A 16,417-nucleotide genomic window follows, 5' to 3' on the forward strand; every position below is an offset into this window, starting at 1 on the left:
CAGCTGACACATATGCTTCCAAACTTTAGCTTCCATATCCTTTGTTTTGCTTTATTGAAGGATTTGGGAAAATGTAGAAAAGGTGACTGTTGAACTGACAGATTGACAAGAAATTTCCTTCAATTTTGTTACCCTATTACACTTACTGAACTTTTTTTGTACAATAGATATTTGTCAAAAAAAAATTTAAAACTGGGATCAGGGTCTTGTGATTTCCCAGTCCGTAAAAATATTACCTTGCGTTCATCTCCATAGCAACCGATGAGCGTTGCAGTTGCTTGACAGCTGATCAAGAGCATCAAGAGCTGATTGTGATTGAGAGTGAAAATTGAGATCATGAGATTGAATGGCTCTTTTAAATAAGGTCCGACCGTCCGGGCCCGTGATAGCCGCCGTATCATAAGTGCTTTACAAGCAGTCAATAATCGGCGGTTCAGGGTTTAGTAAGTGCTATGTGATTTACCGGTTTATTATATGTAGTCCTGGCCACTCAAGCCCTGAATCACACGGACCTGAATTACCTACACTTGGTAAACCGTAACCTGAGCTTGAAATAGCCGGCTACAGCTTACAAGACGGTCATTTACAGTGGCGGTAGCTACGATGTAAGCGTGGAGTCTTTGCGGTCTTATTTTTCAATGTGCTCCATAGGACAGTTTTATGCTACGCCACAGTGCATCCAGCCTAAATGTTTCTTGTAATTTACCTTGTTCTGTGCAACATATCATTTCAGCTTAGCGATCGCATTTCAAAACGATGACCGGGAAAGACAAGGAAACAGTAACAACCAAAAAGGTAACCGTCACAACATCCGATAATGTGTCCTCGTCGAGCGAAGAATCGTCTTCGGAGGAGGAGAGCAACGACCGCTTCAACGACCCGGCCACCGACCTGCCGGCCGATTACTGGCAAATTCAGAAGCTTGTTAAATACCTCAAGGTATGATATTCGCGCGGAGGTGTTTCTGTAATGTTGCGCTTATTTTATAACATGCAAGCAGTAGCACACGTACCTATCCCTATTCTGCGCGCGTTCTAATGCACTACTTATTGTGACATTCAGCGCATTTTGTATTTGTCCCCGCTGTCGAAAGGTCCGCGTCGTTTGACGGTCGTCGGTCGCGTATGACGCCGATTTTGTCTGCTGGTGTGGTGACAGGCGGGCAACCAGACGGCCACCGTGATCGCACTGTGCGCACTGCGGGACCACCCCATCGACCAGGAGGTGTGCCAGCTGGCCCTGCGAGACGTCGGCGGCCTCGAGGTGCTGCTCAACATCCTCGAGACCAACGACGTCCGGTGTAAGGTCCGACATTGAGCACTCTGAGCGGCTTTTCGGGAGCTTAGCAGGGTATATTGAGGTTCGAGAGTGCCGTAGATACGACACATGACTGTCTGATTCTGGTAGCGCTCGTTGAAAGCCGTTATCGTACAAAGTTATCGTCTATCGGACGTTTATACCTATGTGCAAGGTCTTCAAAGCCAGGTTCGACCAAACCAAGTACCTATGTCATGCAAGGTTATTTCAAGGTCCTATGTAGTTAGAACGTTGTCAAACATTATGTAACATTTTCATGTCCTTATTATAAGACCTATGCTTCAGTATTGATCGATCCATTAAAGATTCGCATCGTTATTATCCCTTATACAATATTAAGCCGCATGTCTTCGTAACTTCCATACGAAAATCACGTCTCTTTATTGATCCAGCTGACGTCATGCTGCAATGCAAATGGCCTGGGCGGTGAGTGGGAGAGAGGTGAGGTAACGTTTGGGGATGAGAAGTGGGGTCGCCCTCGGGGATTTGCCGTCCTTCTGAGCTAGGAATTACGGCAGAGCTGCCTGCCTTCTTCACATGGTGTCGATTTTCACGCGTTATGCTCGGTGTGATACAATCATACAAAGCTCACCGTTCCGTGCTTCTATCCTCAGGATACAGAAATCCTTCTCCACCACGCCGCAAACCCCTCCGGCCTGGACAGGCAAATTTATCCCTTGCGGCCGCTGCTCCCTTGGAGCGGCACCGCTGCTCCCGAGGGAGCGCACCCCGTAGCCGGGTGCAGTGAGTATCTTGGGGCTGGGTGGCCTGTCCTCTGGACGGGCTCAGCCCCGGTGACTCACTAGGGTGCCTGCCCAGACCAATGTCTCCCCCTATATCCTATCATCCTCTCGGCTCTGAAATGGTTAATTGGACCGAAAGGGCCTAACCCAACAAAACAAAACAAAAAACATACAAAGCTGATTCCCGTGCAATTTAGGTGAGTAGGTACACAAATTAGTGGTATCTTCAATGTGAAAGCATTCGCTAGGCGCTGTCTAATCTAATGGAAATTAACTCGAATTCACCGTACACTGTCATTGACATCAATTCCACCATATATCTCCGACCGGTCTGTGGGGAACTACAAGTGCCGTATTTAGCTGTGGCCCGCCGCACTTGTGTGTATTGCGGGTCAGCATCTTCACTGTGGCGAGAGCCGCTCGTATTTCATGAGCTGGGGAGGCGGAGCGATGGTGTCACATTGATACCAATGACTATCCTATCGCAACCGACTGTTTCGATATAATGGCTGTTAACGGATGACAGTAAAACGAGTGTGCTCCCCCATTTCACCTGATCATGAGATCAGCTTTTCTCTGATCATCATCATCGGATCATCATTCCCCGTCTGTTTCGCTGCAGATCGGCTCACTGAAGGTGCTGAAGGTGATCTCCAGCCACCCAGAGGTGCGCCGCTCCATCGCCAGTCTGGGCGGCCTCGAGACTCTCGTCACGCTGTTCAGCAGTCCGTCCAACCAGCTGAAGGCGCTGGCTTCCGAGACCATCGCCAACGTGGCCCAGTTCCGCTGGGCGCGCCGTATCGTCCGCAAGAGCGGCGGGGTGCCCAAACTGGTAGGTGCTGCGGAGGGGTGCCCTGAGATCGGGGATCTCATTGTACTAACTACGATATATTTTGTGTGGATATGTTACGGCCGGTTTAAGAACTCGGCCCTCCGATGACCCGGTCAGTATTGATACGGGCCGGGCAGTATCAATACGGACCGAGTTTTTATACGGGCCGTAACAGATACACGATCGTCTAAATGAATCTTTCTCGGATGGTCATACAAGGGACATAAGTCGTCGTTTGCCCGTATGCTATGCGTGACTGATACTGATACGCCTTATTGGTCGCCTTATTGGCTTGGTGGACCTGTGGTGATGTCAGACTTTACAAGGGATCTGGTGTAGCGTCACAATTCAGCCATGTTCACAGGCTCGAGGCGATTATTTGTTCTTGTCTGCCCCTTTCAACTGATGTGTGACGTTGGACACCGTCCAGGTGGACCTGCTGGACGTGGACAAGACGATCCTGATGGAGCCCATGGAGAAGCTGACCACCAAGCAGCGCGAGAAGCTCGAGGTGGCACTGGGCGGCGCGCTGGCGCTCTGGTCCCTGGCCAAGGCGCGCAAGGTATGTATGCCTCAGCGCTGTCTGTTGGTCATTCATTTTGGCCCGTCATAACAGTGGCTTGGATACTACTGAACCGGTCTTTGAAGAGTTGAAAATAAACAAAAGTAAGTCAGCGATAAGCATTGGACAGGTCGGTACGACATCAGTGCATAAAAAATCGTAAAAAAATATGTTCACATGATATTCTCAAGGGCGCTCCTTCTGTCCAGCTTACAGTACTGCCGCTCGAAAGGATGTTTACATTACCTTGCATGTATGAATGTATGTATGTATGCATGTATGTATGTATGTATGTATGTATGTATGTATGTATGTATGTATGTATGTATGCATGTTTATATGTATTTACGATCGTGGGCGATTAACCCTCGCCCGCACATGCCATTTTCCCATCCTAGAACGCACATGGGGGGGGGGGGGGTGGTTGCCACCCCCCCCGCGCCATTTCGTTCCTGTTGGAGATAGAGCTTAGCAGTAAAGACCAAAAAGATTTTTTGGGAAGAGACGAATCCAATGATACCCAGTTTTACCTTCTCAGGTCAGTCATTGACCTTCCAGGTCAGGTCAAACTAAAAAATGTTGCTGTTTTGGGTCACCGTTGGATATCAAGTGCGCTGCTTATCAAATACCGATGACGATGCTGTTTTCTGGTGCCAAGCCAGCTAGAACCTCTTTGTCACACTATCCGACCAGAATTTTGCTGCTGAGGTCATTTCAGGTCAAGTTAGGTCAAGGTCAATTATATGTGTTTGTATGTCTGTGTGTGTCTGTGTGTATACTGATGTGTGCACCGATTGTTTTTGGGTCCATATCACATGAAATCATGATCTGAGAAGCTTTTACCAAAAATGCAGTCAAAAAACTTCACAAAAAGTAAATTCAGCTTGCCTAAAACGCAATTATCTTAGATGACCTAGGTTGACCTTGACCCTGACCTTGACCCCTGTACATCGTCGAACAACATGTTCCATGATAGGTGGGAGGTAAGACTGGCAAAAAAGGCCGAAATCAGAGTGTCAAAAGCTCACAAGGCCCATGGCAAACGCAAGATGTTGAGAATTGGCCATTTGGGTCATGACATGACCTGAAAAACAAGGTCATATCTCCGAAACCAAAAGTCACAGAAACTTGAAATTTTCAGTGGACATCAGGAAAGGATAGACGAGCAGCTATACGAAAAATCAGCCTTCTAGCTCTAAAAATGTTGAGTGCAGAGCAGAAAGACTGCCTGGGGGGGGGGGTGGCAACCACCCCCCCATGTGCGGGCGAGGGTTAACACAAGGCATGGCGATTACTGCCCACTTACGATCACCTCTGACCCTACGATTACCTTACGATTACCTCTATTTGAGGTGAATGAGTGTATTCGCCGGGCGGGCGGCATAACGCTGCTGACCGGTGTATGGCGGGCGTTATAACGTTGCTGACCGGTGTATGGCAGGCGCTATCTCTGCTGACCGGTGCATGTTTCAGGTGAAAGAGTGTATCCGCCAGGCGGGCGGTATCACCCTGCTGGCCCGACTGCTGCAGTCGGTACACACAGAGCTTCTTATCTCCGTCATGGGCATCATCCAGATGTGCGCGTCTGAGGTGAGTCAAGGACCGGCCCCGGGTCTCGGGAGGCGTGGGACTGGAGCTGGCAATACTGTTGTCAGTTAGAGATAACTGAGTTTCGGAATGTCGGACGCAACTCCAGGACTTCTTTGAGTTCTTAATGCTTCTGATTTTTTTTTTTTTAATAAAACCGTGCGACAATATGAGTTTTCGTTCAACAATTTGTAACACGATGGAGTTTCGTGTTTGCCTCTATCGGTCGAATCGAATGTGGATTGTTGTAGTAGACAGAAGGTGGTGTGGGATGTATTGTGTAATGAACCCCATCAGTCGTAGTTTCCGGCCGCTGTGTTCACCTCACCCGACCATCCCGAGCTCTGTAATATAACCAGTACCTAATTGCTTCCACAGGAGAGTTACCGGCTGGCCATCCGCGAGGAGGGCATGACCCGTAACCTGCTGGACCACCTGCATAAGGACAACATCAAGCTGCAGATTCACTGCGCCTACGCCATATTCCAGGCACGTCAGTCCTAGCCTCGGAAGGTTTTCTGACTAGCGGGGACTTGAGTCGGCGCTCCCTAAAGCCCAAATATGAAACAAACAATTAAGATGAAATACATATGACGATATAAGACGTGCCTAAGACGTTTTCCGTTTTGTTTTTCGCTATTCTCACCATTTTTCAAATCGTCATTCAATCTTCGCAAACTCGGATGTGTAAGATTGTCGCGAGATGTTTTGCGTTGAACTCGGCGATCTAAAGCCCCACTGGCTCTGCTCGCATGCTGCCACTCCCCTCATCCCCCCGTGTGCCGGCCGGCAGTGCGCCGAGGACCGCGACGTGCGGCGCATGGTGCGCGAGCTGGGTGGCCTGGAGCGGCTGACACAGATGCTGCAGCTGCCGGCCGCCAAGCAGGACCTCTCCATCACCATCTCCGCCACGGGAGCGCTCTGGAAGTGCGCCGTCGACCCGCTCAACACCAAACGGCTCAACGGACTCGGCATCGTCGATATGCTCGTGCCGCTGCTCAATAATGAAAACGAACAGGTTAGTGTCATGAGGTGGTATGGAGACTGGAGAGCATGGTGGGTGAAACCTGAGCTGTGGCGGATGACAGTGTTTTTATCATGATGGTCTGGAGGTTTTGAGTATCTCCCCTTGACACGGGGATCGACTGATATGTCAATCTGGGACTATATGCGGCTGTCCCCGCCAGCTTGTGGTCAACAAAATACCGCCGCGGGTTGTATTATGGGTCTCTGTTTATGCAGCTGTTTGTGTGGTTTTGGGACTTCCCTGATGTGTACTGTCGACTGATGGTTCGAGCCCGGAGAGTGTGCGGATTTCCCCGACAGCTTCTGGTCAATGCTGCCGGCTGTCTGGGGGGGCTATTGGTGTGTCCTTGATGCTAAAGTCGATCGGTCGGTCTCAGTTATGGTGGTGGTGGGGGGGGGGGGTTATTTCCTAATGCTGGGACTGATGGCTTGTCTGTCGGCACGATGGAATGTGTGCTTGTCCCCCGTCAGATTCTGGTCAACACGGCCGGCTGTCTGGGCGCCTGTGCCCAGCTGGAGGAGGCGCGCACCGCCATCAAAAACGCCTCGGGAATCCGTCCCCTGGTGCACCTTCTGACGGAAACCAACACGGTACGTGTGTGACCGCCCGCATTATCTGGGACCGCCGCGCCGGAGAGCGTGGATGAAACACGGCCTTGTGCAACGTAGGACAGGTCGGGCGGGCTACCTACCTATTACTGCGGACTGGTTCCGGGCCGCAACCACCGGACGTCCGCCTGGTAACGGCAAAAGTGTGAAATGATCGCTTTTGACTGCCTTGCGTAGTATTCAAGAGTACAGTAATATATGACATGACAATGCATGTTAACTTTCGAAACTCACGGCTTAGTGGCAATCCATCACCGTTTCTCGCAGATTTTACTACCCGCACTAAAAAAGGTCGTCCGTCTCTGCATAATAGTGACCGCAAATTTGTGCAGGTTTACAGCAGCCTCACATGCACCCAGTTCGTACCAGTGAGCCGAAAATGCAACGAAACAACGTTTACTGCTTCTGTTTCCGGGGTTAAATGAGCAAGTGAATGCGTATCAGGAACAGGTTTTCCTATTCGCTGGCCGTTTGTAGTTCGTTTGCAATGCGCATTCTGTTCAGGTATTCCCGGTCTTTCAACTGGCGCACTGCATATGTATTACGGTCTTTAAATTTAGAAGAAAAGTGAAACTTTTAGTCAGGGGCGGATCCAGGAAAACTCCAAGGGGAGGGTCATGAATCGAAGTGGTGCCCCTACCTATACCCAAAATTAAAAACTCAACGGATTTCGTCCACTTCATTTTGGTGGTGCCCCCATTTTCAGTTTTTTTATTTTTATTTTTTATTTTTAGTCAGTATCTTAACTCTTAGCCACAACCACATTAAACCAATTGTAAGCAAGTATATATGAATGTGCTATGTGTATATGTTACGGGTATATATGTTGTGGACGCTGAGTAGTGAGTACTTGCCGGGAACGTTATCAGGTAAGCAAATCGTTGTCAGTCCGACGAACTTGACCCTGGCGTCTAAAGGGTCTGTCCTGACACTTCAGGCTTGTCAGGGGCACCAAAGTCCTTCCAGGGACACCACAAACCTGTCAGGGGCACCTACGGCCTTGTAGGGGCGCCACAGGCCCGCCAGGAAGCAGGGGCACCACAGGTCTAGCAAGTATACACGACAGGAAGGGGCACAACGGGCCTGTTGGGCCCATGAGCACCCCTAGGGGCAGGGGCACCACAGTCCTTCCAGGGGCACCGCAGGCCTGTGAGGGGCACCAGCGGCCTAGCAGGGGCACCAGTCAACACAGGCCTGCCAGGGACACCACAGGCCTGCCAGGGGCACCACAGACCTGCCAGGGGCACCAGAGGCCTGCCAGGAGCACCACCGACCTCGCAGGGGTAACTTGGGCCTGTCAGAGCCCAGGGGCACCACGGGCCTGTCGAGAGGGGCACTTCAGGCTTTTCAGGGGCACCATAGTCCCCTCCGGGCGCAGGGGTAGCAGGGGCACCAGAGGCCTGCCAGGGGCACTACAGGCCTAGCAAGGGCACCACTGGTCTATCAGGGACACCACGAGCCTGTCATAGCCAGGCATCTCAGGCTTGTCAAGGCCCAGGGGCACCACAGGTCTGTGAGGAGCACCAGCGACCTAGCAGGGGCACCAGTCAACACAGGTCTGCCAGGGGCGCCACAGACCTGCCAGGGGCACCACAGACCTGCCAGGGGCACCAGAGGTCTGCCAGGGGCACCTTGGGCCTGTCAGGGGCACCACAGACCTGCCAGGGGCGCCACAGACCTGCCAGGGGCACCACAGACCTGCCAGGGGCACCAGAGGCCTGCCAGGAGCACCACCGACCTCGCAGGGGTAACTTGGGCCTGTCAGGGCCCAGGGGCACCACGGGCCTGTCGAGAGGCACTTCAGACTTTTCAGGGGCAGTGGGCACCAGTCCTCTCCGGGCGCAGGGGTACCAGCGGCCTAGCAAGGGCACCAGAGGCCTGCCAGGGGCACCAGCGGCCTAGCAAGGGCACCAGAGGCCTGCCAGGGACACCACAGGCCTAACAAGGGCACCACGGGCCTGTCAGGGGCACCTCAGGCTTGTCAGGGCCCAGGGACACCACAGTCCTTCCAAGGGCACCGCAAGCCTGTCAGGGGCACCAGAGGCCTGCCAGGGGCACCACAGGCCTAGCAAGGGCACCACTGGCCTGTCAGGGGCACCTCAAGCTTGTCAGGGCCCAGGGGCACCACAGTCCTTCCAGGGGCATTACAAGCCTGTCAGGGGCACCAGAAGCCTAGCAAGGGCACCACAGGCCTGCCATGGACACCACAGGCCTGCCAGGGGCACCACCGGCCTTGCAGGGGCGCCTCAGGCCTGTCAGGGGCACCACGTGCCTGCCGGGGACACTTCAGGCTTGTCAGGGGCGTTACAGTCCTGTCAGGGCCCAGGGGCACCAGGCCCGTGGTGTCCCTGCTAGGCCTGTGGTGCCCCTGGCGGTCCTGTGGTGCCCCTGTCAGGACTGTGATACCCCTGATAGGCCGGTGGTGCCCCTGGCAGGTCTTTGGGCCCCCGGGCCTCAAGGGGGGGGGGCCATGACCCATGTGACCCCCCCCCCCTTGGATCCGCCCCTGCTTTTAGTACAATTTAGTCTCATAATTCAGCTGATACACCGACTTCAGGCAAGACTTAGTGCTGTATTTATAATTGTACGGTCACGTTTACCACCCTTCCAGGCGCTGTTAGTGAACGTCGCTCACGCCATCGGCGCCTGTGCCGTGGACCCGGAGAGCATGATGACCATCGACGCGCTGGACGGTGTGCGGCTGCTCTGGTCGCTGCTCAAAAACCCGTGCTACCAGGTGCAGGCGGCCGCCGCCTGGGCCATCTGCCCGTGTATTCAGAACGCACAGGTGAGCCTGGCGAATCGTTAGTGGTACGATAGTGAGGAATGTGGATGGTGTCGCTCAGAATTTGTTAGGGCTCGTTGTGCAGTTTTATCATATTGGATCGTCGACTGATTGCCGGCAGATATCGATTTGTGTCAGTGCTATTCAATAATTCAATGTCGCTTGCATGGATTCCCGCAGAAGTTTTTGTCGGCTTACGTAACCAAGAGTACTGCAGCTATATACAGCTGCACTATGCTACGTTCTACCTGAACTGTGCCGGTCTATGACACCCCCCCCCCCCTGTTCCTATTTGCCGACCCCGCTGGTCCCTTGAGTTGACTGCCGGCCAGTGACACCCCGTGCCCCCGTGTACCGTGCCGTGCAGGACGCCGGCGAGATGGTCCGCTCGTTCGTCGGCGGCCTGGAGCTGATTGTCGGCCTACTGCGCTCGCCGGACCCCGAGGTGCTGGCCGCCATCTGTAACGCCATCTCGGAGATCGCCAAAGACGAGGAGAACCTGGCGGTGATCACGGACCACGGCGTGGTACCGCAGCTGGCCAGCCTCACCGGCACGGTATGTAGGGTGAAGTCGTATAAGAGTACGCACTTAGTGGATTTCTTGCTCTCATTTGTTTAATATTTGAAGGAAAGAAATCGCAAATAGGGAATATTAAAGTTCATTGAATTAGCCATCAACCCATGGGGCAACAATCCTTCAGCGTAAATGGAAGTGGTCTAAAACTGACATTTTCTGAACCGTTGCACTTGCGTACTCTTACCATATGGGGTGTGTAAGAGTACGCACGCCAGGCGGGTGGAGTACGCAAGCATATGAAAACACAGCTATGCAGCTTGCACTGTCCAAATGCTTAACTTCAAACTCAGAAGGCATTTCAGTTAATTCTAGTATCCAAAAAGAAAAACATAAAATAAATCTTTCAAGTCTAAAATCAGGAAATAATCATGTCGTATGTTTCTTTAAAAAATGCACAATCTAAAAGGAGAATAGCTCGTATTTGGAAGAATTTCGGGTATGCATCTGCATCACAGTGCTCCATTGATGATATACCTACAAAACAAACGTCATTGAGCGATAGATTAATAATTCTATATTTCTGTATATTCGATTTAATGTACCGTAAACCGGGGTGAGTTGATATGGGGTGGTGAGTTGATATAAATTGCTCGAAAAATGTTAAAATGTGTGCTGCTCATCCATTTGTAAACCAATTTTTAGTTTTATTTTTCTGTGAAGTGAAGCAACCAATAAGTGATGCATATAGCTGAGGAAGGCATGCATGTGGTGCAGTACCTTCTTAACACATTACTTTTTTCAAAGTCCTTTTTTTCTTCTGATTTTGAAACTAAGGAAAAGTCCCCACCCTACAGCAAAGACGGTGGATATTCATGGAACAACATGCACTGGGAAAGAAACTACCATCAATTTACTGTTCATCCCAGGTAGTTTTGGGTTTCACCTATAACAACGCTTTTTTATAATTTTAAGAAAAGTGACAGGTGGTGAGTTGATATGCCATCAAGTGGTGAGTTGATATGCATGATAAAAGCTGATACCAGGCTGGTATGCATGCAAATTAGCATGAAATATGGGTCTGCAAGTAAGACAAAGTCAATTAGACCAACTCTTCTCCTTTTCTCTCCCCACATCATTCCATCAACCCCCAAAAGCTTTAGTTTTTTTCTGAATGCTTGAGACGAGGCCTGTTAGTATCACTGATGAATTAGTTTTTGGACTTTCGTCCCCGTCTTGAGTTGAGATGTTAGTTTCACAACGTTTCAGCAAGTAACTTCTCTGGCCATGGTCAAATATGCCTCGATAGTGGAGTGGTTAGAACCTTGGACCATCACCGGGGAAACCCGAGTTCGATTCCCGCTGACTACAGGAGCTTTCGAACGGTTGGACGCGTACGGCGCAACGCCACCAACATCCAGGTCCTTCTGAGGGTCAAAGAACACCTGACGAGTGACGACGGCCGGAGAGTAACTGGCCGAAACATTTGAAACTAACATCTCAATTCTCAACTCAAGACGGGGACGAAGGTCCGACAACTAACATCAGTGACCCCAAAGTTTTTTTTTTCTGTGGACATACCTAACATGCAAAAGGCACAGCACAACTCCCTGTCAAGTCTCAAGATGGCTCCCTACAAGCTACAAAGGAACACTATAGAACACCTATATACATACAGATTAAAAAAAAATGTTATAATTATTCGTGGTTTCGAAAATGACAGAACTGTCGTTTCTGTATGGCTAACAGCGCGGGAATTCTGATCTCGTGAAACTGATAAGTTTTCCTACTTGGCAGTTGCCAACCGAGAAAGAGTGACAAAATGAAATGGAACAAACAATATAAAGAAATTGACTGGTGTTTTAGCCCTCACCGGTATTCGTGTTTTGCCAGCGTTTAACATATAGGGGGGGGGGGTCCGTTGGAATCCCAGCGTCGTTTGACCCATGGTGGAGCTAGAGCTTCGAGGAAAAAACGAGCGTGTTGCCCGAGACGCGAGGAAGCCGATGATAACCAACTTTAAGGTCATAGGTCATTGGTTAACCTTCCAGGCCAGGTCAATTACCCAGAAGTCGGGAAAATAAGGGGTTATTTGAAGTTCGTAAAGCGAGGTTATTATTTTTTGGCTGTTGCTGATCACGAATGTCATGTTTGTTTTGATCACATGTGTCTTCGTACATTAAGGCCAGGTCAGGTCAGGTCAGGTCAACCAGTAGGTGTCCTGCCGGCTATCCATAGGGAGTGTCAAGTGTCAACTACCACTGACGGTGTCGTAACATGTTACGAAGGCACTAAAACTACTTCGTAAATGATCAAATGCATGTTAAATTCGACATCGGCCCGAAAAAACTACCCTAGAAACATGTAAACCTCCAAAAGTGAGCCGAGGTCACCAAAAGGTCAATGACCTGACCTGACCTTCAGGTGACCTTGACAGTTGACACCCACAATACTGCATGGGACCAACATCATTTACATGTTTGGACGTTACAATCACAAAAAGACTGGAAATGCGCGGATAATGTGAGCCGACTACGCCAAATCGCGATTCCGGCCAAGCATGGTCTCGAGAATCAGGTCACAAGTCAAAAACCATTTGAGTCAGGGTCATGAAATCTTTAGAACATATGGAAAATTGATAAACTCGAGAGGCACTGAAAGTTTCGTCGCGATCGGCCGCTTTTTGCGCGAGTTATGTGCGAAAAGCCGAGGTGGTCCGTTCGCCCGCCTATAAGTGCGAGGGTTAATTTTGGCTTTTGATGCCGAATTCTATTTTATGTCGCTTATTTCACCTGATAGAATACAGTCCGAATTAGATTCGCTTCACTTCACTTCATTAATATTTTGTTGACTACCAGTCCACAAAAGCTCAGAAGTATATGTATTCTTTCATTTCAATCCATTATTTCTGTCAGAGGCATATCAACCTTGAACCGCAACTGACAATGTGTTTTAATTACAAGAAAATACACTTGTAATTCCAAAATATATTGCCAGTTTTGATATCGTTGGCTTGAGGACACGTGACTAGCCAAGTTCAGAATGTTCTAAGTAAAACTAAGTATCATAAAGCGAAAAAATGATGCTGCTAAAATCAAGCCATTTTGATAGCGCTGTGTTGGACATGATTGCGTTTTCATGAATGTGAGGTCTGCTGCCAAACTACTATCATTTTTCTAATGGTTTCTTTCAGGATGTGTTCTCTCATCCTTTTTTTAAACACTGGCATTTTATCAACTCACCTCTGAGCTTCTTTAGCCGAGAGATTTTGAAAAATCCAAAATCATATCAACTCACCCCCTGTGGGGTGGTGAGTTGATATGAACTTTGGCGTTTTAAAAAAGGGGCTTAATATATACATTTTTTATTCATTTTTGCTGATTGCCTCCCCAAGGCATGTGCCATGAAACTGGCACAAAAAGAATTCCGTAAATGAATGTGGCTTTTAACGAAATATAGAATAACCTCAAAATCCATATCAACTCACCCCGGTTTACGGTATAATTCTGCGTACTCTTACCCTCCTGAATAGTGCGTCCTCTTACCGTACATGCAATTCGCGCACAAAACAACCCCGAAACGTTGTGCAAAACTTCGCAAACAGAATATTTCACTGTACAGTATTACCCCAGATAACCTCACAAGTTTCCCACAACAATCACGGAAATGTTATTGTACCATATCTGTATTATTAATTATTGTACCATATCATAATAATATCATAACGCTCGAAAATAATATTCATCGCCTTCAACTCAACAGCGTCGCCGCTCAACGCCCACGTTCCGTTGGTGAAATGCACGCACTGGCGGCTTCATGTCACTTCATGAACTCGACAAACCCGCGTTGCTAAGCAACCGAAACAGCTGATGCGTACTTTTATCGCCCGCGTACTCTTACCCAGGGTATATTGAGTGACGGGTAGGACGAACTTTAGTAGGAATTTCTAGTATAACTACTAGAAAACCTACTATATGTGGTCGGGACTAGCAAAAAGTTAGTTCAAACTAGAATATGGTAGCGCTTATGGCTGGCAGTCGTGACGCGCACGTGACATTCGTTTCTTAAATTCCTTAAATAACAGGTTTTAGGGGCCGATAAGTGGGCAGATACATTCAATAAGCTATTAATAATTGATTATGCAAACATTCAAGAATCTACATCATCCAATTCTAGCCAAAATCACGCGGCGCTCCCAGGATTTGAACTCACGACCCTCGGATCCGTAGCCCGATACGCTACCGACTGCGCTACCGCGGACCGCGCGCCGACGATCGGAGAGGCGGATCGCGGGTGCTGGCGTGCAGAGAAATCTTTACCCTGTACGCCGTAGAAGATCGGCTGGGTTTCGTGAAAAATGGTAGATGAATTGTCGAAAGAAAATTCATCGATCTATCATTTGAGACCAAGAACCATTGATTCCTTGAAAGGTTGACCGAGATATCGCTCGCCGAAAACAGGCCATCATGTAAACCCTATGGGCTGGTAGGAAATGTACGCCGTGGAGCAGCAGTGCTACCAACTAACTTCGGCGGGGGCCGCTCTTACCCGCCCTTACCCTACGTGGCGGGAGGATGGCGACTGCCGACGGTCTGAGGGAGTAGGTCCCGTCTCGCTGGCGCCCTGCAGATGTTTCCGGTTTGACAAGATTTAAACAAAGGAATAAAACGCATGCCTATTACCAGCCTGATCAGTGCAATGGCCATGCATGTTTAGAAGTAAAAAAGTTTGTTTTTATTGTTCGCTGATACTTTGAAGCTGGGCTGCGGAGTCGGTGGATTTTCGGTGACTGCGCATCAGCTGTCTCCGACTCTGGCTTCCAAAAATCGACTCCGACTCCGACTGCGACTCCGGGCAGAACTGTTGACCGAAAAAAAAAACGACTCAGATTCCGCAGCCCTACTTTGAAGTTTCGACTGATTCACAATTGACAGTGACCGACTTACTATCTGTCGCACCAACTGCTTCTTCATGGGGGCTGGAGTTTGCAACTAGCGACCAGACATACACGTTACATCCAGCTTATCTGCCCAGTCGACTGATCCCCTTTCCCTCTGTCCTTCCCGTCAGGACAACGACCGCGTGCGCCAGTACCTGGCCAAGGCGATCGCCTGCTGCTGCCAGTGGGGACAGAACCGACTCCAGTTCGGCAAGCAGAAGGCGGTGGCTCCGCTGGTGCGCTACCTGGCCTCGCGCGAGCCGCTGGTGCACCGCCCGACGGCGCTGGCGCTGTTCCAGCTGAGCCGCGAGCCGCGCAACTGCATCACACTGCACGAGTTCCAGGCGGTCGGGCCGCTGCTGGCCATGTGCGGCTCGGACGACCAGCAGCTGCAGGAGCACGCCGCCGGCTGTCTGCGCAACATCCGGCTGCTGGCCTCGGCCGTGCACCAGCAGCAGGTGGACAACCGGCTGACGGCGGCCGCGCGCGCAGACAGTCCGACCACGGACGGCACTGAGCGGCCCGCCAGCCGGCCCGGCAGCAAGCGGCAGTAGAGGGGCCAGGGGAGAGACACGACCACGAGCGAGAGACGAGAGACGACCGCGGGCTGGACAGGGGAGAAGAAGGTTTGGTCGGCATTTCAAACGCCTCCGTTACTTTTATTGGGTAAATTTGAGATTTCGTGCAATGGCGATACCTAGTCGAGTAGTTGTCAGCTTCGCACTTCATAGCCAGGATGATAATTTTAGCGATAGCAAGTTTTGAACCACTGTTTTACCAGTATCCGTACACTGCCTTTGACGAGTCATCATAACCCAGCTTATTACGAATGATAACGACTACCATATTGACTTTAGTGATGGGTGAGCAATCTTGTTCGCTGGTCATGTCGTTATGCACGAAAGTTCCGATCGTGCCCTACGCTTATCATGTCTAGTCGGCGAGTAGAGTTGACGTAGTTACAGTCCTGCAGGAATGTGCTAGTCGCCGTCTTCGTTTTGTCTTTCAGTCTGTGCAATCAGACGCGTAGTTTTGACATGTTTTCGTGGCATTACGTTTCCAATATGAAGGGAACCGTACCTATAATGCTCACACTTATGTCTGTCAATTAATACGAAGTCAAATGATTGTAGTGTGTCACACTGCAGAATTGCAAATTCGTCGTCACCTTTCATAATTCCAACCAAATACAAGTAAGCATGTGCGCATTATTCATATTTTTATTAAGTGGGCAAGAGCAAATAGAAACATCGGGGCTGCCGCGACATCAACGCAATTCAGCGAGCCAATTCAGGCTCAATTCAGGTTTCTGATGGCAGTTCTGCCCTCACGACACCCCCAGTAATCTCACAGCTGCAGTAGGTGACCCCACCTGAGCATCGCGCTATCACCGCGTCATTACTGCGCACCTGAGACCGTTTACCGGTAATGGCCGGCCCGCTGGCCGCCCTGCCGGCGCCGGGGAGCTCAGTCTGCTCCCTGACCTGCTCCGCGCCGTCCCGA

The 16,417-nt window shown here is 50.2% G+C and overlaps 1 protein-coding gene across 3 annotated transcripts; it reads left to right on the forward strand.

Annotated features, from left to right (window-relative positions):
- The first annotated feature begins 12 nt into the window (after positions 1-12).
- Positions 13-16,125, forward strand: LOC122381672 (outer dynein arm-docking complex subunit 2-like). Of its 3 annotated transcripts, none has more exons than XM_043366125.1 (12): positions 13-443; positions 734-939; positions 1,159-1,305; positions 2,683-2,892; positions 3,323-3,454; positions 4,928-5,044; positions 5,420-5,530; positions 5,835-6,059; positions 6,539-6,658; positions 9,288-9,464; positions 9,829-10,017; positions 15,046-16,125. In XM_043366125.1, the coding sequence occupies exons 2-12, from the start codon at positions 757-759 to the stop codon at positions 15,466-15,468; spliced, it is 2,034 nt and encodes a 677-aa protein (XP_043222060.1). In that variant the 5' UTR covers positions 13-443; positions 734-756; the 3' UTR covers positions 15,469-16,125. The 3 variants fall into 3 exon arrangements, with proteins under 3 accessions (XP_043222060.1, XP_043222062.1, XP_043222061.1); XM_043366127.1 differs by having other exon boundaries at positions 269-605; XM_043366126.1 differs by having other exon boundaries at positions 292-364.
- Positions 16,126-16,417: the final 292 nt, after the last annotated feature.

Source organism: Amphibalanus amphitrite, unplaced genomic scaffold (assembly GCF_019059575.1).
Source record: "Amphibalanus amphitrite isolate SeventyFive unplaced genomic scaffold, NRLGWU_Aamphi_draft 000124F_arrow, whole genome shotgun sequence".
NCBI classification, from domain to species: domain Eukaryota; kingdom Metazoa; phylum Arthropoda; class Thecostraca; order Balanomorpha; family Balanidae; genus Amphibalanus; species Amphibalanus amphitrite.